Source organism: Gavia stellata, chromosome Z (genome assembly GCF_030936135.1).
Source record: "Gavia stellata isolate bGavSte3 chromosome Z, bGavSte3.hap2, whole genome shotgun sequence".
Classification (NCBI taxonomy): domain Eukaryota; kingdom Metazoa; phylum Chordata; class Aves; order Gaviiformes; family Gaviidae; genus Gavia; species Gavia stellata.
The window spans coordinates 4,476,014-4,499,332 of record NC_082637.1 but is presented as its reverse complement, the minus strand read 5'-3'; the positions used below and the strand labels follow the sequence as shown (position 1 = coordinate 4,499,332).

Sequence of the window (23,319 nt, the reverse complement as noted above, 5' to 3'; positions counted from 1 at the left end):
AATTTAGCTCAAAACTGCTTTATTTGAAAACTCTGCCTTTTAGTCTTTTGGTATTTTGAAGGAAAAAAGAAGTTGTGAAAGCCTTTCAAGATACTAATTTTTTTAATTCTAGGGCAGCAAGCTCTTCTCAGAATCTCCCAAGGCTCAAACATCAGACAGCACAACGACCGTTGTCAAAAACTTCACCTGGGAGTACAACAGAATTTAAATCATCCACCAAGGAGAGCCCCAAACAGGTGAAACGTGTTTTATCTTGGCAACATTACAGTTGAAATTAACGGGATTTTATTTTGAGAGGCTGGAGGCAGCAAGAGGATACGAGTTAGACAATTAATAATTGTGTAACTAATGGGTTTTACTAATTACGTAATTTAAGGATTATAGATGCAAGGCTTCAGGAGAATATGCTTTCTGGCTGTGAGTTGGGGAGCAAGTCACAGGCAAAAATTAGAAGAAAAGGAGTCATATAATCCAACCGATACTGAAAGCCACCAGAATTTTCCCATTAATACCAGTAGATTCATCCTTTAGTGCCAGAAAGCAAGACAAACAAACCAAGTAGAAAGTCTGGTGTCAGTTGCAAGCATCTTCACAGTGCATAAGGTGTTTGAGACTGGGGGAGTAATTTGGCTGTGTAATTTTGTGATTCTCATTTTGGTAAGATTGCTGTGAAAACTACTTTATTACCATGCCTTACAGAGGATGGAGCAGGAACAGCAGGTTGGTGGGCAAGCACCGTGTCTGTTACAGCTTTTGAGGAACTGTGTGAAGGAGAGCCTCTTGTTTTTAAGTCCTTCTCCATATTCCTGCATAGGGTAGACCTCATCTCTGATCAGTTCTCTCACCCTTTTAAAAAATTGGCTTTTGGATGCTACAGCAATGACTGCTATGAAGTGAATGTCAAAGTAACTTATGATCCTAAAATGGCTCCTCATTTCTGAATTGACATGCTGTGCCTTATACTTGCCTGTCGTTTCCACTGTTCCTAAGTGTTTCTTCTCATAGCTGTGTAAAATGCAGATTTCTACAACTTAAAATGGAAGCTCTGTGCATGAAATAGCTTGAATGCTGAGCTCTAGAGCCATGGCTTTCACCACTGCTGTCACCAGTCAGATGAAGTCTAACTAAATGTACAACGGTATTTGTCTGACAAATAGGGCATTACTCTTGCAACTTCCATGTAATAATACAGTTCATTTGGGCATGTATGAAGAAGTGGGATGATACCTGTAATGGAATGTGTGCAACTCATCTACTTGGTAACACATCTGTTTTAAAATTGATTTTTCTTTAGAATAATGACAGTGCAGTTACTGTGGAGCAATCTGACTTTGGCTTAAGTATCTCAGCAATCAACAAAACTGGAGGAGACAACACTCACCCAAGAAGGGTTGGTGGAAACTTAGTATGTGATTTATGATAGAAATGTGTATGTAGAAAAAACACATGAAAGTTTTTCACAAAGATCAAATGTGAGCTTTTTGTGTTTATTTTTATATAAAATGTTCCTGTATAATTAGCTGAAGGGTCCATTTTATGATTTAGGCAGTAGTTCTTTGCATAGGAGACTCTGCTTGCATTAAATATTATTTCAAACATTGTTGGGAGGGAAAAATATTTTTATTTTTAAACGCCAGTGGTAATAGCTAAAATTGAAGATAAATTTCAAATTCCTGAATGAGATGATAAGAGGTTCTGCAGTTAAATTGTTGCACTGACTGAGATGTGCATTCTTTTCCCATTGCCTCCACAGATTCTGTGGTCAGTTTTTGCCTTATTTAGGACTGTATGTGCCGTAAGGAAACTCATTGTGGTAATGGCAAGCAAAATTTGGCCCAATGCAGTTTTAACAGTAGAGCTACCATCATAGTAAAGCCTGTCACAACATTATTTTCTCCTTTAGGGCCAAGTAATTGACTTCCATGGGACAATTCAGGATGCTGTCAAAGTATCATCAAATGGAATAGCCTTGAACAGCCTTAACTGTCATCCAGATCCATCCGTAAGTGTTTCTGTTCATATTTCCATCCAATGAATGTGAACATCAGTTTTTCATAACCAGGAACAAAATAAAATACCGCAGCGAAGTTGTTGTTGTTCCTATGTGCTAAAAAAGGGCTTAGATTGCTGAGTGGTGTATTTCCTTCTTGAATGGACAGTCATACTTGATACTGGTCTAATTTGTTGACGGGTGTTTACTCTTTGAACATGAAAGTAGGCAACAAATACAAGCGATACCTTATGATAAAAAAAAATATATTGCAGAAACCCACAGAACTTCTGAGGGTGAAATTCTGGTTCCTTTGAATTCAGTATGTTATTTAGCATCTGCTTCAGCTGAGACAAGAACAGAGTTTAGACAATCAAGAGAAATTTTCACTAATCACTCTTTGACACAAGCCATGGCTTCTCAGACGGTGCATCCAACTTATGTGGTGCCAGTCTGCCTGGCAACTGCTACACTTGAAGAGACTTTCAAAACAGAGAATGTGACAAAACGGTGACCCATAGTTACATTTTGCACTCCTCTTCATCTATGTAGGGTATGTTCAGGACTACACGTGCGATAAGAGAGCTGCTCATTTTAATGTTAATTCAGGATTAGATTCTGTCAGATGAAAAGATGTGTTACTGCAAATATGGCTTACTTCAAAATCTTTGTTATTATCCATATTTTTACTGCTTTAGAAGTTGATATTATCATGATGTATCAGCTTTTTGAAACTATTTCATAGTTCATCTGTTTAAAAATAATTGAAGTCTGACAAGAACTTATGTTTGTCTTTTTTAGGAACGATTATTGAAACCCCTTAGTGCTTTTATTGGCATGACTGGTGAGATGAGAGAACTTGCAATGGTTGTAAGCAAAGTAAGATTGGATCTCTGTTTCATTTGAATAGAGATCTTGGTTATCTTTGTCATCTGAGAATGCTGTTTGGTTTTTTCTGCTGTCACCGATAGTGCTTATTCTTGAATGTGCAAGCTATTTTTCTTATCATGCAACTCCCAACAAGTCATTTCTTTATATGTAATGATGTTTCTTTCTGATACACAGTGGGAGGAAGTAATTAAGACCGTTCCTTTCTAATGGGAAACATGTAATCTAATGATGCTGTACCCATGAGACTGTCGTAGCTTTTCCCTTTGTTCTTATTGCTACAGAAAATGTACACTGCTGCACTGAAAAGAGAGATTTAAATGTATTAGCTAATATCAGCTATTATCTAATGTATTATCTAACTGTGATCAAATGGTGGGAAAAACCTTGCTTCAACTCTGTGGATGCTGTTTCCATTCAAGGCATTGGGCTGTATTCAGTGTGGATGGTGTGACAGTATTGTAGCAATATCCTGATTCTGAGTGTATCTGCTAGATACCATGTACTAAATTTATTAGATGCTGATATTCCCACATTTTTATTAATACTGGTCCTGTGCCTTGCGTTGTGCTGCCTGCATGAGCTGGACTCCTTGTCTTTTCTCGCTTGGTGCAGTTGAGAGATGCTCTTACTGTAGGCTCTGCAAGCAGTGCCCTTCCCTCATCCCAGCACAGGAGCTGCATGGACAGCATCAGTAATACACTGTATCCCAGGGCAGACAGGGATTCTTCCAGGATGGGCAGTTTGACACCTGGAGGGAATCCCAACACTGTCAGCACCATTTCATTTCACTCATGGGTCGAGGTGCAGCCTAGCAAAGGGGCCCTGGGCTACTGGGGGATCAGTGGCTATGAAGCAGGTAAATGCTTTGCATGCATCACCTCCCAGATTCCACGAGGCATTTGTCCAAAAGGCTTCATAGCATCACAATATTTGATAGAGTTGTGAATCTTTCTGGATATAAGCATCAGAAATGGTATCAGCTGTTGTGCCCACATACTTTAAAATTACCTGTTTAAAAAGCCTGGAAGACTTTTGCTGATTTTTTTTTTTTAATTATTTTTTTTTAATAGCTGTATGTGGCCCAAATTCTTGGTCTGCAAGTTTTGCATTTGCAATTTAGTAGAACTGAAGTCTAAGAAATTTCCAACCTTAAAGTGAGAAAATTCTCATTCATTTCAATTCCTGTCTGGTTTTTAATTTATGGTAAACCTTTAAAATAGTGTTCTTGCTGCTACTTTAGCAAAAAGCAATAGGGTTGCTTTAGCCTTCGTTATGGTATGTTTTTTAAATTGTGCTGTTATGTTCCTAGTTGCTATGGTAATCAACACTGTGTAAATCAATAAAAATAAATAGCATGTGGTATCTATTTCACAACACAATCTAATTTAATTTGGAAACAGTTATGGAAGTCTCTACTTAGTATCATAAATCTGATTCATCTTAATTTGCTGTTAATAGAAAGGGAAAGTGTAATCTACTCTATATAAATAATTTTGCTAATTGTATTAAATCAAATTTTCCCCTCGGATATAAGCACATAATTTTTCTTCAGGCTCTGGGGACTGCCTGTTTTTATTGGAGAGCAGAATTTATCCCAACTATTTATATTGAGGATATGATATTTTCTGCAAAACAATTAGTCTCTGGAATGCAAAGCCACCAAATATTACTAAGGCAAATGGAAAGATTCATAGAAGATTTGGAAAGTTTGATGAATTAAATGAAATTAATTTAGTGAGTGCTTCAGGGCATAGACTAATTACCGACTATCTTTTTGATAGATGCTTAGGGGAAAATTTTCCTCCTGTTACGGAGTTTCTCGCACCTTTTCTTGCAGCATATAAACTCTTGCATAGTGAGGAGTAAATAGCAATTTTTCATTGTTACTTATAAGTAATAACATAAGTAATAGGTGCAGCCTACTGAGTGTCAAGTTTAAAACAAAGTATTTTCACATTGCGTATGATTAAACTGTGGAACTTATTACTATAGAATAAACACGTTCAAAAAACAGGTAAGAGAAATTCACTGAAAACGAATGTCAAAGGGTGTTTGATCTCAAAGGCTAAGATGTAATTTTAATTATTGAAGTCCTTCGATTGCAGATTTTGGTGGATGTAAATATGAACCAACATGTCACTCCTATTGCTTATAGTTTTTATTAAACATCCAATACTTGCCAGCTTCAGAGACAAAATATTAGGCTTGATGAACCTTTGCATCATGATAGCTCTTCATACATTAGCTGGTTACTAAAACCAACTAACAGAAAACAGATCTGAGAAACAGATCTGCTCAGCATATACATTTGGCGGTGTATATGCTCTTAGGGAAACTAGGGGCTTGAGGGGAAGCAAGGCACAATGTAGCAGTTTTGTAGAAATGATTGCTGTGTAAGCTTTCCTCTTGGGAGGTCCCTCGTACGTAGGGTTAAATAATGCAGTTTGTATCACTTAATAGCACTCTTACTTTATAACTGGTTCGATTCTTTTACTTTGCCAGAGGTCATTATCCTAGTGCAGAAGTTGTTTTACTAACAGGATGCGATGTGTGTTGCAGGACATTTATCTCCATAATCCAAATGTGAAGTGGGACAATATTATTGGACTGGATGCAGCTAAAAGGCTAGTCAAGGAAGCAGTTGTTTATCCCATAAAGGTAAGGCGCTAAATAGTTTTGAAAAAAACAGCGTTGGGCTTGTTAGCATTTTCCTTGTAATTACAGTGGTGGTTTAGAGTTCTCACAACTTCTGTGCTTTTGTAGGCAGTTCATGTTAGAACTATTCCTGTTCCTGTTTCATCTGACAATGGCATACGCATTCTCCTATAGGAAAATGGCCTTTCAATATTAAAATTAGAAGTGTTGGGTCCTATTCTTTGGCACCATTGGCAATGTAAGAGGTGCTGGATTTAGCCTATATTAATTTAACGAAAAATGACTTATGGAAGAGAATATCAAACCAATTGCATGTGAAGAATTCGCTTAATTTCAAATGGTAAATACGATATTCTTTTCAGTACTCAGATCGTATGTATTGTATTGTTTTGGAGGGTTTTGCCCCCTCTCCTCTTAGGTTTCCTGAACATGTTAGGAGCAGTAGAGGTTTGAATCCCTTGCATTTTGTTATAGATGATACATTCTTAACCCCTGAATTACTTTGTGGTTTCCTCAGTACCCCCAGCTGTTTACAGGCATTCTGTCTCCTTGGAAAGGATTATTGCTGTATGGACCACCAGGTATGAAAAGCTTTTTACCGTATCCATTTGTTTATCACTACTTTTGTTTTTGTCCCGTGGGTAAATCATTGACACTAATTAGATAAAACGTGTTGATTAAGACATGTTCTGTAATGTGAAATAAAAGGAGACAGTGGTAGATGATTATGTTTGTCTCTCACACTCAAACCTGTCCGTTTGCCTTTTTCACAACCCTTGACTATTTCTACACCTCAATCTTCCAAAAACCAGTACTTGTACTAACCATTCAGAGGAGTGAGAGCTTATGTTGTATCTCTGTTTTTACTCAGCTTGGGCCATATCAGTCAAGTTTGGCTTAACCTGATCTTACAAAACATGAATAAATCTGGCACGGACTCACCTTTTTAAGGAAAACGTCCTTTCTTTCTTCTGCATTTGGTGGTTGTTTTGGAAATGAGGTGGAAGCTTTGCCCTCTGCTGTGCCAGCTGGGTGTTTTCCACGTCAGCACAGCTTCACTGCTCCCTTTGCTCCACCTTGACACAAGCACTACCACCATGAGCATGGCTAGGAGGGGACAGAGGGCACAAGTACCACCTGAGTCAGGTTGCAAAGGCTGTTGCTGCAGTAAACTCCATTTGTTCCTGTGAATGTTGAGATGCCCCATCCCTGGAAACATTCCAGGTCAGGTTGGACGGGGCTCTGAGCAACCTGATCAGGTTGAAGATGTCCCTGCTCATTGCAGGGGGGTTGGACTAGATGGCCTTTAAATGTCCCTTTCAACCCAAACCTTTCTATGATTCTATGACTTCTTCTATTTTAGTGTTTTTATCTGAGTGATAGTAGGATGAGGGGAATTATTCAAACATTTGCATCGTATTTCTTCAGAGAGTGAATTTCTTCAACGCTGTTTTGGTAGGTACTGGAAAAACTTTGCTTGCTAAGGCTGTTGCCACAGAATGCAGTACAACATTTTTCAACATATCAGCATCCACAATTGTCAGCAAATGGAGGGGTGATTCGGAAAAGCTTGTCCGGGTAAGAATTTTTATCTTACTTGTTATACTTCAACAAACATCAGGTTCCCACTTAAAGAACTGGAGTTTAACAGAACTGGAAAGCGAGTATTCCTTTGATACTCATAATCTTTCCTGTCTTGGATAAAACGCGTGGCTCTGTTTGTGTCTAGTTCTTAAAACGGGAATAACATAACTGCTGCAGAAGTCTCACCATAGATTCTTGCTGTGGAATTTTAGTTCTGTAATGTGAGATGAAGCAGATGTCCTGAAGGCAGCAAAGATTTTTGACTCGCTGAATAAGAGGCAGGCAAGCAGAGTTCCTAACTAAAATAGCGTTTGCTTAGTGACCCCTTCAAAGCGCTTCACATCCTTTCTGCAAAGGTTGGCTCCTAGGCTGCTTACAAAATGTTATTTAGATTCCCAAATTCCCTACTATTCTTAGTCTTTGGGGCAGAGAATTGGCAAAGAAATCCCTTGTCACAAAGATCTTATAGTCAAATGCAGATGTAATGTTTTAAGGAAGGTAGTCTGATGGTAAATGGGTAAATGTATTTTTGCATATATACTAGGAAGTAGCATGCATGGCTCAGCTGTGGTACAAAAAAAATCAGGGATTCAGGTGTAGCATCCTTGCCCTAAGATGCCCATCCTAATACCTCCATAACGTCCACTATTACAGTGTAAGAAATCCACGAGCTCTTAGCTTTCCTTTATGCTCATCTCTTAGGCTATGCTTCAGATAAATACAGAGCTCTTGAAAATGAATAATCGTAACAGATTGCACTCGGCACATGGCATTACAAGCTTTCTTAATCTCTCTTGAAATTTAGGCAATGTCTGCAACATAATTATTCTTCACGTGCCCTTTGTCCTTTAAAATAGCACATTTTTCTTCTGACATCCACCTCCTATGTTATTGATCCTCTTGACATCTGTCTCATTGGCTTCCTAGAAGTTTCCCTTCTGGCAGGAGTAGGGATGGGACAGTCTGTTCTTTGACACCACTATCCAAAAGGGTTTTTGTGAACATGCTGCAGCATTTGCAGTGATATTGAATTTGTGGCATTTCCCCCATAGTTGAGTTTTTGGCAGAATCCAGAAATGAAATAAGATTGTGGATTGGGACAGCTCTGAGAAAAGTATTGTGTGAATTTCTATCCTAAAATGACATGAGGCTGGTGCAGGAGTTTTCTCAAGTTGTGTGAAGTATGTGTAGGTTTTGTGGTCATTTGGAGGCAGGTCCACTCATCCCGTTTTCCTCAGTTCTCAGCTGTATTGGTGTGATTTTTATATTTTAGATCTGTAGTAAAATTGTAGACTCGTCATGGACTATTTGTGACTCTGGGCAAATAATTTAAACCCTGTGCTTCATAGCCAAAGTGTAGAAAATAATATATATCTTTTTAAATTTGTTTTTTAAGTGTTCAGATTAAAAAGTGACGGATTAATATATATTGTTAGTGATATTTATTTAAAAACTCAAAAGAACACTTCACTGAAGAAGAACTGGCAAGATGTTCTTACTGCTAATATAAGACTCTCCGTGTTTACAGAAAAATAGATGAAACTTCCTTCTCCAAAGGGTAGACCCAGATTTTTTGTGTCAGCTTAATATTCCATTTTTTAATCTTGATTGTTTAAGCAGTTTACGTTTGTTTTCACCACGAAAAACAAAAGAACTGCTTGATTCTTACCAAGAGAATCAGTCCATTTTCTTTCGTTATGGTTCAGCTGATTTTTTTAAATTTCTTTTCTGAAATCCTTATTTAAAAAAACTACAAACGGAGCAACAACAAAAGGCGGCTGTTTAATCTTTGATAACAATTTAGGAGCTCCCAGAATCCTCAGATAGATCGTTTTCTTCTATCCCATTATTCGCAGGGTACTCTGATAGGATTTAGCCAGAAAGATTTACATATAAAGACAGGATTACAGGCCTGTGTTCTTTATATCTCCTTTACAAACCTTTCAGAATTTGAGAGGATTCGGGGACCCTCAGCCTACCCAGAGCTTTTTCCCAGCAGATATCCCTTTTTGCCCCAGAAGTTTGGAATGTGGGTGCTGTTCTTTATCTTCTGTGCCAGTGGCCCTTAATGCCTTTTTGCGTTAGTTTATCTTTTCTTTCACGTTTACTCTTCTCTCTAAACAGGTGTTATTTGAGCTTGCCCGGTACCACGCTCCTTCCACAATTTTCTTGGATGAGCTGGAGTCAGTTATGAGTCAAAGAGGCACTGCTTCTGGGTAATCGATGAGACCGCTTCCTATCGCTTTAGGAGAATACGTGTCCCCCTTTTACTGCATCTTTTCAATAGTGCGTGTGTGTGTGTTCAGGTGCTGACCGATGTTTAATCATACAAGTGTACCTGTTAGAAACAAATCTTAGCTAAACTAAAGCCTGAGGCTATTCCATAAATTTCAACAGGAGCATGAGTGGGCCCCTGAAAGACTTGTCTTATAGATTTTTATTGACATTATAATTACTTTGAGTGATAATGATAATCTTCACGACTTTTTATTAAGCAATTTTTCTTTTGTTCTGTTGTCAACTTCAGGAGCCTCGCGGGGTGTTATTGTCAGAATGCCTATCAGCTCCGAAAGTACCGCTTCATGGAAGCGTTGCATACGCTGTGGGGATTTAAAGAGCGAGATGTAGCGGTTGTTTCATTCACAGTAGATGAGAGCGGTAGAGAAGCAAGCATGAAAGACAGGTTATGTGAAGATTAGCAAGGGACTACGGGGCCAACAAGACTGTGAGAAGGAGGGAGGTGCAAGAGTGTACAGCCAGTGGTGCGGTACTTTAAGGGATTTGAAGTGGAAATAAAGGCAGTGGGGGGAAACAACAGATGACTTGTTAGGGGCAAGTAAGAAGCAGCTGATTTTGTGACACTTTGGACAGGCTTAGGTGTAGCAGGATAAGGAGGAGTGTACACAGTGGAATGGCATTTTCATTAATGGGATAGATTTTGGTGGCGTTGTCAGGACTTCCAGATGCAGGAATGAGAGGATGTTGTTATTGTCACCCATGGTGTAGGCAGTTTATAGTTGAAAACAGATTGAAAAGGTTAGGGATGAGGAAGAAGCAGGAGAAATATAAAAATATTGTTATAACCATTAGGAGCCCATTACAAAGGATTTTATATGCTGTAAATTATATGCTCACAAAGATTCATAAATAGAATATGCCATATCATAAAGATACAACTTGTAATAATTGTCAGTTAATAGCTGTAAATTATGGGGCAAATTTTGCCTTCATATATACTTTTTAAAGCTCTCATTAATATCACTGGATTATATATTTTAATAAGGATTTTTATCTAAGATGATGTAGTTATTTTTACATATCTGTATTAAATATTGACTTGGCACCGATGTGTGGATGCCTTTGCAGAAATAAGTCATTAAACCTGACTTGTAGCTCTTACCATCTAAGGCCCTGATGTTTTCTCTGGGTTTGATCCAGGAGTTTCCAAGAACTCCACATCTGGGACCAAGACTTCAAATTTGGTTTCCTGCAAAATTGGTTACCTGGATCAGGGCCAGAATTCTCAGCACTTCGCTTAAGTTCCCCTTCTCTTTTTGAGGAAGGATGCTTGCTGTGTGGTCTCTGCCCCATTTTGAAATTAATTTCAATCCGGCACATTTTTCTGTTTGCTTTTGATAGAACATTTTGCAAAATACTGAATTTAGCAGTAGGTGTATCTTTTTGTGGCCACTTAACATTCACTGACAGAAAAATGCCAGTAGTTGCCCTGAATAGGTAGGTGTGTTAGTTATTTAATGGCAACTATCGCATTATAAAAATTCTCTTATATAAATCAATCAATCAAAGCCTTAGCTGTTTACCAGTAAACATCGATGTTGCGTGGAGATTAATATGAAGAAAAAAAGAAAAAAAAATATTTTCTTTGGATTCAGTAATAGTGAATTCTCCTCACTTTAATGCACCAAAAAGAGTCCATTTAAGTAATCATTAGAAAGCTTGATTTTAATGCTTAGATGTTAGCTAATGGAGCTTAATCATGCTTTGAACTGGGGCAACACTGTGACAAGGGCTCAGTTGCTGTGAATGACACTGTATAAATAAAGATGATTACTTTAATGCACTGAGCAAATAATATTTCTCTGAATCTTGGTAGTGGTGAACACGAAGGAAGTCGGCGGATGAAAACAGAATTACTGGTGCAGATGGATGGCTTGGCCCGATCTGATGATCTTGTATTTGTTTTAGCAGCTTCCAATCTGCCATGGTAAGAGATCCAGAGAGTACATTTTGAATACATTTGCATGAGCTTCTAAGCACAGATAAAGATTTTATTTAGACTTTTGCAGAAAAGCCTTTATATTTGGTTAAAGCATTTAAAGATTAATTTGGAGCTTTTACTTTTAAACTCTACAATTCTTGCTATTTGTGCCACATGAGAATAATCCATAATAAAGTCAACATATGCTGGTGCTACCAGCTGCTGATATTTAAAATGGAGTATTGGACTTTATAGGCAAGTTATTTACTATGTTTAAGCTAAGAAGGGTTTCAGCCTGGAACTGTAAGGTGCTTAAAACATCTAGTGCTTAGAAGGATACTCCATAAATAGGAATGTTGGATTTTATTGGTGTCAGATATGACTTTTAAAAGTTGAGGGACAAAATTGTTCAGTTTCTTTAACATAATTTAGAATAGAGGAATAAGTGGTTTAAGATTGGAACTGGGGCACTTCATCACGATGGTTCTCAAAACAGGTGGGACATATATTGAGAACATGACAGAGAGGAGAGGATGAGGTAGGGAGGTAACATTTCTAGCATAACAACTGTGGATGCTGGGGGGAGTCCAAGACACAGCAGAAAATGGCCAGCTCATGTGCTTTCCTTCAATAGCGTCTCCCATGGCCACTGTCAGAGCCAGAATGTTGATCTGGCTTGATCATTCGCCTGAACTAGTGTAGTGTATCTTTTTCTTTCATACAAACCATTATCAAATGGTTGCAAGTAGTACATGGGGAAAACAGTGGCTGTTGGTTAAGCACAGCTATTTTTAACAGTCTGATTTGTAGCTCACTAACCATTTCCCAGAGTAGGAGCCAACACCTGTACAGGGAATTGAAGGACATTGATGATGGGCTTATTTTTGAAGTTAGTTTTCGTAGGTCTGGAACTAGTCCGTGGATTTCTGCCTGCCCCGAGATTCCCCCTGTCCCTGGGCTACCGATCCATGAGCAGAACATCTTTTCCTGATGAGAAATCTGGGCGTTGGAAGCAGAGAGGGGAACCTCAGCGAAGTAAACTGTGGAAATTACCTGTTCAGTGAGGGACATGCTTGGAGACAGATATCTGCAAAAAGATGAGTCAGGCATAAGAAGGGTTGTTTTTTTTTCTTCCTTTCCCTGAAGCATACATGAAGCAGAGAAATACAGGGTGTCTGCTGGGGTCAGATTGTGGGAATGGCTAATGTTTTGCAGTTTGCTGATCATCATAGCACTGAAATCTTTCTTGATAGCCGTGTCCCTAAAGGCATGCAGACCTAAGTGGGCCTGTTCACCTCTCACATGCAGAGGTGGTCAAGCTAGGAGTCCGAAGAGAAGACAGCAGTCTTGTTTCCAGGGAACTTCAAACTGTGGTCTGGGAAACGTTCGGTGGAGCCCAATGGCAGGTGTTCACAGGAATGACCTTGTGTGAGCAGTGGCTCAGCAGCATTTCAAGTGGTGATACTTGAAATTTGACTGAAAGGCACATTGTTCATGGACGTGACACTCGCCCAGCTCTGCAGTGTGACAGCCACAGAGCAGGGCATCCAAAACCAGCTGGGAGCAAGAGAGGGCTCTGCACCCACAAAACCACAGGCTTCATTCCTGGTTTGTTTTTCATGGTTAGGGATTTTTGGCTGATTCTCATGAGGTTGCCATAGGGAGGTGTGTTGGAAAAGCCTCTCTGTGACGGGAGGGCTCTGGGCTGTGATCAGCAGGCTGTTGCTGGCGGTAGGGAGTGTCCGAGTCTGAATGACACAGTGTGTGTATCCACAGCTGCTTGCTTTTGAGTACTTATAAAAAAGCCCCAGTCCCGAGTGCGTATTTTGTTTCATATAATGTACAAATGCACTTCTTGATCATCACACACCACCTAATGTTCTCTCGCAAAGTTTGTGGTAACGCTTTATTCCTCTCTTCACCTGACCCCCTTTTTGGCAGGCCTGGCTGAAAGGCCAAGGGAACAGGCAAAGAGAATTAAACAACAGGAGTGATGATGGTGCCTCAGAATTGAGGCTCAAAGGTAATATTTTTCAATCAGTCCCATGTGGCCTGTAAGCCTGGCCAGTTTCAAAACACGTTGGTGCTGAGAAGCCTGAATCCTTCAGAGACGCAGGAGAATGTGGGTCCCCAAGTCTCCGTGGCTCTGTGGATGGCTCTGCCATGCAGTATTTCCTGCACGATGAACAAAGGGGTGTTTTACCCCAGTCCATCATCTTTCATGAACTTTGATCAAACGCTGGCACAGGTTGCTCAGGGAGGTTGTGGAGTCTCCATCCTTGAAGATGCTCAAAAGCTGACTGGATGTGGCCCTGAGCAACCTGCTCTGGCTGACCCTGATTTGAGCAGGGGGTTGGACTAAATGATCTCCAAGAGATGCCTTCCAGCCTCAGCCATTCTGTCATGCTGTAAATCAAAGCAGGGGCCTAATCTAGCTACCATGACAGTAATTCAAAGTATTTCTCTCTTCTGAAGGTAAGAAACCTTAAGGGCAGTGGTCTTCTAACTTAGGCATAGAGGCACAGTTGCTGCATAAAAACGGGGAGTGTGTTACCCTTCACTATCCCTCATGAAAATTAGATAAATTAAAATAAATACCTAAGAAGTCACTTGAGAATTACACAGTTTTTCTCTGATGTAAAGGCTGGAGTTTCTGTCCCTCATGGGAAGAGATCCAGTCCACCTCCTTCTACAAGCCTGTCTTCCCTCTATATTTTCTTCCCTAATGCAAAACCGTATGTTTCCCATACAGTCAAGGAAACCTGAAAGCCACCAGGCAGACATCTTACCTGCTGAAATTCAAGTGCCAAAGAGGCAACATACTCGGAGGCTTTAATCTGCCTCTCTCTGTGGCCTTCCCAGGGCTTTCAGGCTCTTTAACTAGGAAAATGGCTGTGTGGGCACCTAAAATTTATGTAGAAATTAGATGTACAAGTTAGGCTGGTTCCTAACCTGGCCCGACAGTGTGAATACAAAGCCATCGCTGGCTTTTATAGCCATAGTAGTGGAGTATGTATGTTGGTTTGGGGGATTTATGCCTTGGACAAACTCATGAATTTAAATCAGTACAAAATCCACCCCATTTTTTGTTACAGTATCTACTTGAAAGGAACTGAGCAGAATTTGATTTAATTATGTTCCATTGTTATGAGAAAATGCTGAAAAATAAATAGCTACTCTGTGTGTGAACAGTTAAGCCTGAAAGAGAATTAATACATTAATAACCCATTCGTCTCTTTATGGTTCATTAGTAATACACTATAAATGTTTATGTTATTGTAGCATCGTTACCCTTTTAGGAGGAGAAACTCTAAGCAATGCATTGCACCTTTCCGTGGTCTCTTAAATTACCCTGTGAGTAGCTAAGCTTCACATGTAATGCTGCAGCATGGCAATATTAAAACAGGATCACATGTCTTTAGAGGATCCATGTCTTTCTACTCTTGCACGCTGATTTGAAAGGAAAAATTGGGTATTTGAACCCCACTGAGGAAGAGTTCAGAGACAACAGCTGGTCTGAAGGTCACTGTGCGGATGGTGCTGGATCTAGGGATCTTGGAGACGCGTTAATGTAAGTGTGAGGCTGATCTCTTTCTGTATGCTTCTGCAGAAGGAGGTTCCTGCACGTGTCTTGTTAACATGTGTCTGCCTTATGCAACCGATAAACTCTTTCTGAAAAGTCATGCAAAAATTACAAAATACAGTTTTGAGTGGTTTACACATTTGATTTTGGATCATTTTGCAATTCTGAAGTGCTAAATTCTGCAAAATTGCTTCTTTGAAACATCAAAAATGACACAGCTTTTTTAAGGTAGATCCAAAACGACAAGATTTCTGTTTTGGGGGAACTGCTCCCACAGAAAGCTGGCAATCTGTGTTGGTACGAGGGTGGCAGCTGAGCTGTTGTGAGAAGCCAGCTCCCACTTTCGAAAGTTTTATACCTGAGAGCTTAGAATTTCCTTTTGGACTTTCTCAGCATTGCTCATGGGTGGGTTGGATTTTGTCCTCTCTTAAGCGAATCTAACCTATGAGTGTACCGACTAGGTTGTCTGGCAGAAATGTGCCTACCGCAGAGAATATGCTTTAAAATGTGGCTGAGTGTATGCTTAGAAAGGTGTTTTAGGGGGATGGAAAGCCAGTGAAAGCCATGAGCATCTTACATCATCACTGAGGCTCACAGCCTCGAGGAATTTGGGAGTGTCTGCTTCTAGAGAGGTCGGCGGGGTTTGAACCCCTTTTAAGATCTCAACTATATGTTTACAGTTTGTTTTTATGTATATTAGGTGACATTCAGTCCTACTGTAAGACCCAGCCTTCAGCTGCATAGGGATATTTCATAACAAAGTTTCAAAACACCTACTACTACAGTCCGAGGTTGTGGCTGCACAGCACAGCCCTTTGTTCTTGCAAACATTTGGTATTAAGCTGGATTTCAAGAGATTTTTTTAACTTGGATATTTATTGATGATGAAAAAAATTAGTACCAAGCTGCTTTTAGATGAATGAAAAGAAGCCTAAACAAAGCTCTTTACGCTGTCCTAAGCTGCACTGCAGCTATTGATCTTCTTCAGCCAGTGCTTGCTGCCCAGCCTCGCTTCCTGCTCGTCAGCAAGGCACTTTCTATTGACAAATTACTTGTTGAAATGACTCAACATAATTAAATAAAATAAAGGCCTTGTTAGTGAAGAAATAAAGTGATCCTTAACCACGTAGTGAATGTTTCTTAATGTATTAGTGCATTTAATTCCACTTCCATTGCAGTGCTGCTTTCTTCTCCCTCCCCACCCTCAGGGTGGGTGAATCACAGGATGGTTTGGGTTGGAAGGGACGTCAAAGGCCATCTAGTCCAACCCCCCTGCAATGAGCAGGGACATCTTCAACCAGATCAGGTTGCTCAGGGTCCCGTCCAACCTGACCTGGAATGTTTTGTGTGGCCAAGATGGGTTCAAGGAGATGTGGGCTCTGAAACCCAAATCAGATCTGGGATTACCCTGTAGTGAGCCCTTTCCTTCACTCTCAGCAGTGCATGGTGTGTATGGTGGAGGAGAGTGAGGAAAGAGAGCGGAGGACGGGGTGGGGAAGCCCTAAGAGGAGCAGGAGAAGATGTGGAGGGAGAACAAGCCCTCAGCTTGTGGGGGCTCTGCCCAGGCCATCTGCACAGGAGGATGGGAGATGGGAAGGAGGAGAAGCTCGCTCGTTCTTGGTGCCTTTTTCTCCAGAGCACTGCGGTGACGATCACACTAGGCAGGGATTAATTATGGACCAGTCAGCCCTTGTTGCTCTTTCTGGGTTCACCTCTGGAGTTGTTGAGGTCTTTTGGTTTCTGCCTAAAACACGTCTGTTATCCTTCTTCCTTCTGGAAATGAAAATAGGTGTCTTGTTTGTCTTCATGAAATTTGGGAGTGATAACACGGTGTGATGCCTTGTGATTTAACCTGGAGGAGCTCTGAAAAGTCACCCTCTTCTATAAGTCCTGTACAGCTTTGTGTATCTTTTCATGAGATTTTAATACTTTTATTGGCTATTATTTCAGAGAATATTTTGGTTGGCTCAGCACTTATTATTCTGTTCTGGTTAATGTCACTTAACCTTGCATTTGATCACTAACAAAACAATTTAGAAAACAACCTAAACACTTAAGATAACAAAAAAATTATGTCTTTATTTTCCTCTTTAGCTAACAAGCAGGGTCACTGTAACCTTTCTGGAAAAATAGAGCAACTTCTGCCTATCAGCGGACTGATTTACAGAACATGGCTAGGGAGGTCATGAAACTGTGATCTTGGGGGACACACCAGGAGTGCTCTGAAGCAGGAGGAGCGATGGAAAATGTCATCATTTAAAGGACTTGTAGGGTATTTGCAGAGACTCTGGCTGTGGTTGTCCTTTGCCTGCAAGGGCGGTTTAGAGTACCTGCACAGGCACCTCTAAAACCCTGAGAACTTTTGGCTTGTTTACGTGGAGGATGGTAATGTGGGTAAAAAACAGCCAAGGGGTTGGTCAGCCAGAGAGGAGTAATTTCCAGCCAAGCAAAATAATTTTGAGGAGATGTTGAGCTGAAAAATAGGTTTGGAAGGAGAGCAGGGACTAAGACAGTTCTTTGTCTGTTCTGGGTGGGACCCTGTGTGAGAGGCATTGTACCCAATGTTGGACTGCATCTTAAACAGTCTAAAAATAGCAGTATCAATATGCCAACAGCCATTGATGAGCAAACTCTGGTATTTACTTCTGAGGCCTTGATTAGAAGTACTGGGATGGATCTGAGTGAATTCCTGTTGTCCTCCGAGTTCCTGTTGATCTGGTTTTCTGATCTTCGCTTTCATTGCCCTTGGCTCAGCCCACATGGAACAAGCTCTCCCACACCGAGAGGTCCTTTCTGGGGAGAGGGACGCTTCTGCTCTCGCTGGGCTGGGAGCCAGGCGTGCTGAGGTCTGTGGAAAACCTAGGCAGGCATCCAGGTGGGGATTTGGGAGCCCATTTTTGGTTTTCTTTATCATGTTCTATGCCAGTAGGAAACATTTGCTGTTAAAAAATAAGGACAAGTCACCAAAGGTGACAGAAATGAGCTCTACTGGTGTGCTACAGATCTGTCTTGAGCTGGCTTTGAGCTCTCGGTAAATTAAAGAGGGGTTTCATACAAGAAGCGTTGCTTGAATGTTGACTTTGCTGGCGAAAAGATTTCACCCAGGGAATCAGGAAAGTTAAAGGCAGGTTTATTTAAGTGTACCTACGGTCCCCGATTGCAGGCGCAGTCTTCCAACAGCTGGCTCCTTCTGCTCAGCCGACAAGGGTGGAAATGGTGCTTAGGGCTCCTGTTTTTCTGCCTGCACGAGACATGCTGAAGTGAGTTTCCCATTGATGAGAGTTCTCAGCAGGTATGAGGACTGAATTATATTTTAAACTGATATAACAAGTCTGTGACTGACTGGGGCCAGTAGAGAAAGATTGGTACAGCACTTGGGAGGATAATAGCTCAGAGTAGCTCCTGGAAGGCACCGGAGACTATGAGTGAGTAAATGTTTTGTAGCAGCTATTTCTTCTTGAAAATTGTATGGATGACTGGGGTATTTGCAGACTGTTCCCATTACACAAGGGACAAGGGATGAACTGGAGTAGGAATTTGTATTCAGTTGTTTGGCTGTGTTACCGTTAGATAGAAACAACTGAAAAGGACTTGGGGGGAAAAAACTGGATTAAAACGACCTGTTCGGGTGCGTGCGAGAGGAGCTGGTATTCCGGGTGTACCAGGACTCCTGACACTTCATAGAATCAGTGGCGCTGGCAAGAAGGTCTGTTTCTAGATGGTGATGAAATGCATTGAGAAAGGAACAGAAAGAAACATCAATTTTTATTTCAAGCTTCCTTTGTGCATCACAAGCAAGTAAAAATGAAGAGTAGTCCCAATCTTTTGTATTCTACCTTTTTCTTTTCTTCTTTTTTTTAGGCAAAACACCTTTATCAGTGTTGATGTTGACAGCAGCATGGTTTTTGGCTCACTGACACGTTTATCCAGCCTGTCCATCCTTCACATGATCCTTTTTATAAGGATACTTTCCTTTGTGGCTGTATTATTTATAATTTGTATTGCAGGAGCAGTCTCAGATTGACGTCGTGTTCTGCCATAAACATGGCCCTGGCATCCGAGACCTTCAGTCTGTATTTTAGACCTACTAAGCATCCCTTACAAAGTAGCAATTAATTAGTCCTGACAGTGCCCCAGACAGACAATTTGTAGTGTCTCCTTAACAGCAAAGGGAGAAAGGGAGAGGTTATCGCTGATAAGACATGCTGCAGATGCATACCAGAGTCAGGGAAGAGAACTACAACTTCTGATTGTTATTATTAAGCCTCATTGTCACAAGCCAGCGTATCACTATTATACTGAACAGGAATATACTGGATAATTAATCCTTTTTTTTCTTTTTTTTTTTTTCCCCCCCAAATTAGGTTGACAGTTACAGGTGGGATTGAAAAATGGCAGTCCCTGCAGTGAGGAGCTTGCTGTCAAAGCCGTGTCTCCGCAACGAGCCGAGCTGAGATGATTCCTCTCCTCCTTTGCTTGCAGGGAGTTAGATTCCGCCATGCTGCGGCGGTTGGAGAAGAGGATTTTGGTCGACCTCCCAAGTAAAGAGGCACGGCGGGTGATGATCCAGCACTGGCTGCCCCCTCTGAGCAACAGCGGAGGAGTGGAGCTGAGAACGGATCTGGACTACAGCTTGCTGGGCCAGGTGAGGCAGCACTGCAGCAGGGACAAAGCCCACTCGGTGCTTGAGGTCTTCCTGGGTGGGAACCGTAAGCAAGAGTGACATACATCCCCCACAGCGGTGGCATTACATTGTGGCAGAAGAGGTCTGGAGGGTTGGGACAGCACCTCTGTATACAGCAACTGCGACATACAGAGCTGGGGGGAGGACCTCAGCTCAGTGTGAGCCTCCAGCCAAAGGGAGACCAGCGAGACAGGGGGCTGAGCATTTCACAGGCACGTACCCGGCCGTGGAAACCACTGGTGTCACACAGCTCTGTTGGTAAAATGGTGCGTTCCGACCCCCTCTGTTGGGCCAACTTTTCAGCCTTAAATACAGGGAGACTTCCAGCAACAGTACATTTTATCACTTTTCTCACCAGGCTGGAAGCACTCCCAATTCATCGGGGTAATGAACAGTTAATTGTGTAGGGAAGGTTTGTCACAGCTCCACTGCTGCGGGAGAAAAGAGCATTTAGACAGTGAAGAGATTCACTAGATACCCAAGCTTTCTTCATTTAGCCCGCTGTCACATCCTAATTTCTTTGAAAGTATCTTACAGCTTACCCAGTTGGCCCTTTTTACGTCTGTTCACAGAGACAATACTGCTCAGCTTTTGTTTCATAAATGAGGAAATAAAGTTATTTTATTAACAGGGAAGCTGGGAACAGATACAGAAAGATGAGTTTTATTTGACCTAGGGAAAATTGCCCTTTAGAAAGAAAATGCCTGGTATTTTCCTTGCTCCTACAAGGTACTGTGGGCATTCGAAACAAGAATAGGCAATATAATGTTGAGGGGAGGGTACACATAAAAATATATAAGTATATATATAAACACATATAGTTCAGGCAGGAATAGACTTTACAAATATTATACATAAATATATATGCTTGTAAACGCCATTCCTGTCTGATTCGTAAGCCTGTAAGCTGTAACGTACCATTCTGATGTCATCACAGGAAACAGATGGGTACTCCGGCTCAGACATAAAACTGGTGTGCAAGGAAGCAGCCATGAGACCACTGAGGAAAATTTTCGATGCTCTTGAAAATCATCAGCCAGGTACCACAGCTCTGAGTAGAGAATCCGGGCTGGGAAATGCTCATCTACTGCTGTAGCTCTAGAAATTATGTTAGCCCCAGCAGGTGGAGCTCTCTTATCTGCTTAGAAAAGTTTTTTAAAACTACATTTTTAAAACATCTACCTAAGCTAACATTTCTGAAACTCAGGCCTTTTTTTAAAGCTGTCTGTATCTCTGCTCTGTACACAAATACAAAGTTTTCTTTATCTCACTAGGTTTATTCTGTTGTTTTCGTATATTAAGTGTTGCGTTAGGCAGAAACTCATATGAAAGAATGTCTTTTGGTAATAATAACAGTATTTAATCAACTCTCTTCTCTTTAGGTAACAGTAACTTACCCGTGATCCGATTAGACACGATCACAACAGCAGATTTCCTGGATGTGATCGCCCACACCAAGCCATCAGCAAAGAATCTAAGCCAGAAGTACACAGCTTGGCAGAGAGAATTTGAGTCAGTTTGAAAAGAAAAACCCCCAAACCCTGAAAACTTCAAAGACTTTTGCTATCCAAAATGGCATCGCCTTGCCTCCAAAGGATCGAATGGTGATGGGGAAGGAAGTGCTGCTGTTTTCAGGGAAGAGAATGCAGTGAGAAATGTCAGGGGGAAATCTTCACTTTCAAAATTCAATGGGGTGGGTGGGTTGTTTATTTATTTTTTATTAGCCATTCAAAAATGTTTTTCATGGAGTTAATTTAATGGCAGAATGGCAGTTGCTATGTAATGAAGACTCCAGCCTTCATTTTCTATATAAAGACTTAAAAGATTGATTGCTTCTCAGTCTTTAATTCATGACAGTTGTTTACAGGTTTGGGGTAGAAGAACTGGAGCAGAAAGCTTGTTAAGAACAGTTTGATGATTACTGTAATTCTCCCTTTCTGAGACTCGTTAAAGCACCACAATCGATGTAGCTTGCCTAGAAGAGACCTGCACCCTTTTTAATGAAACATAAGTGACTGCTTTTAATGAAATTCAGGAGCTTAGCAGTGCTTTGTAGATTTGGTTAGTCTGTTGTTGTTTTCAGTTGAGATCAAAGCCTTGATGTGCCAAATGTGTTGCCTTCCAGTTGAATTGGGGTATTTCCAAGGTGGAAAAGGCAAGGAATTAGAGGAACTTGGAGCCATTGTAGAAAATCAGCAGGTTTAGGCTAATTTAACTAGTCTCTTTTTTTTGTTCTAGCGTCACTCATGTTGTCACAAGTCTTTATGGGCAATGTCTTCACAGGATTTTTGCTTATAGATCTCTCGCCTCCTCAACCTGACTCTGGCTACGGGCCAAAGACCTCCCTTACCTACTCCAAGCAGAAACCAACACAGGTTCAGAATTGCTAGCATGAACACTAGATGTGGGAATTTACGCAAAACTGTAGGTTACGATTTATGAGGGCACACAAAGAGTATCTAAAGACTGGTTTTGTTCCTGGGGAGTTTGTTTCTTGTATTTCTGCTGCAGAGTCTACTTGGTCCACACGTTCTGTCTCAGCCAGAGGTTAAACCTGAATGTAAATAACCACTCACCAAGTCAGAGTGCAGGCAGAGAATCATTTGTGTAAGGAGAGCTTCCCATTTATTCATCACAATGATTTTTCTTAACAAGAACGAGCATGGCTCATTAACACAAAACTATTTTCAGTAAGGTTAACACTCCAGTAATGTATAATTACAATCTAATAATTTAACACTCAGGAGCACTGTAAAACAACTGTAAAGGACTTTGATTATTACAGTTTGCAAATGGACCAGAAAAACTATTTACCGTCATCACAAAGTTGGTTCATATTGGGGGATTTAGCGCATAGGAGAAGCACTGTGTACTACAGAATTAAATTTCATTTTACAGCTTTACTAACCAACTGTGTAAAAACTGGAATCTGTCCCCATGGCTTGTGAAGGATTTTCCCATAACATTAGAAAGAAACAAAAAAACCCCAACAATAGTAAAATTTTGCAACTGTAGCATTAATAGGACCCTGCTGAAGTCTCATTTCAAAAACCCACAGTCTCTAAGGCATTTAATACCAGATTTTTGTTTCTGTACCATTCTTTTTAATAACAGCATCTAATTAAAACATCTGTAAACTGCTGACAGTTTTAATTTTATGTAGAATTTGAAAAAACACAACCCAGGATCTGTTCTAGTGAGAGGAAAGATATCAACAGCAGTTATTATTTAACAATGGTGGTACATTAAAGTCACTTCTAAATGTGCATACTCTCTACTTTTAAATTAGAGCAGAGCGATACTCAGTGAAATCACTACAGGCTGACTAAGGCTCCGTTAGTCTTTGAGGTTTTATTTATTTAAGTATTTCCAGTGGGTTTTTCAGTTTAGCTTATTCATCAGAAGAATGTGACATGTCCCAGACAGGGCTTTTCATCACTTACTTCTTGAAAACTGAAATTAAACAGAACTCTCTGCCGTGCTCCCTATGTCATTCAGGAAAGCAGCGGTGTTGGTTGTAGCCTTTCGGTCTCACCTGCTGGGTATCTGCAGTCCCGCACCCATCCTCTGCCTTTTCACCACTTGAGTGGAAGGAGCTCACGGCTAGGTTGCTGATGCAATGCATGCATTGATCTGTGAACTTAATTTTTGAAGCAAGAGTAAAGGAAATTCATGTGAAACAGATGTTTCTTCAAACTAACTATTCCCTTTTC

General features: G+C 40.6%; 1 protein-coding gene across 3 annotated transcripts in view; it reads left to right on the top strand.

Moving 5' to 3' along the window:
* KATNAL2 (katanin catalytic subunit A1 like 2) overlaps positions 1-21,146 on the top strand; it is a 31,251-nt gene extending 10,105 nt beyond the window's left edge. For all 3 annotated transcript variants that reach the window (XM_059834290.1, XM_059834289.1, XM_059834288.1), the window contains 12 exons: positions 113-236; positions 1,295-1,390; positions 1,904-2,002; positions 2,792-2,869; positions 5,441-5,539; positions 6,054-6,117; positions 6,996-7,114; positions 9,245-9,336; positions 11,235-11,345; positions 19,405-19,567; positions 20,544-20,646; positions 20,989-21,146. In XM_059834290.1, coding sequence (XP_059690273.1) covers positions 113-236; positions 1,295-1,390; positions 1,904-2,002; positions 2,792-2,869; positions 5,441-5,539; positions 6,054-6,117; positions 6,996-7,114; positions 9,245-9,336; positions 11,235-11,345; positions 19,405-19,567; positions 20,544-20,646; positions 20,989-21,128 — 1,288 coding nt within the window. In that variant the 3' untranslated portion in view covers positions 21,129-21,146. The remainder of the gene's footprint in view (positions 1-112; positions 237-1,294; positions 1,391-1,903; positions 2,003-2,791; positions 2,870-5,440; positions 5,540-6,053; positions 6,118-6,995; positions 7,115-9,244; positions 9,337-11,234; positions 11,346-19,404; positions 19,568-20,543; positions 20,647-20,988) is intronic.
* The last annotated feature ends 2,173 nt before the right edge of the window (positions 21,147-23,319 follow it).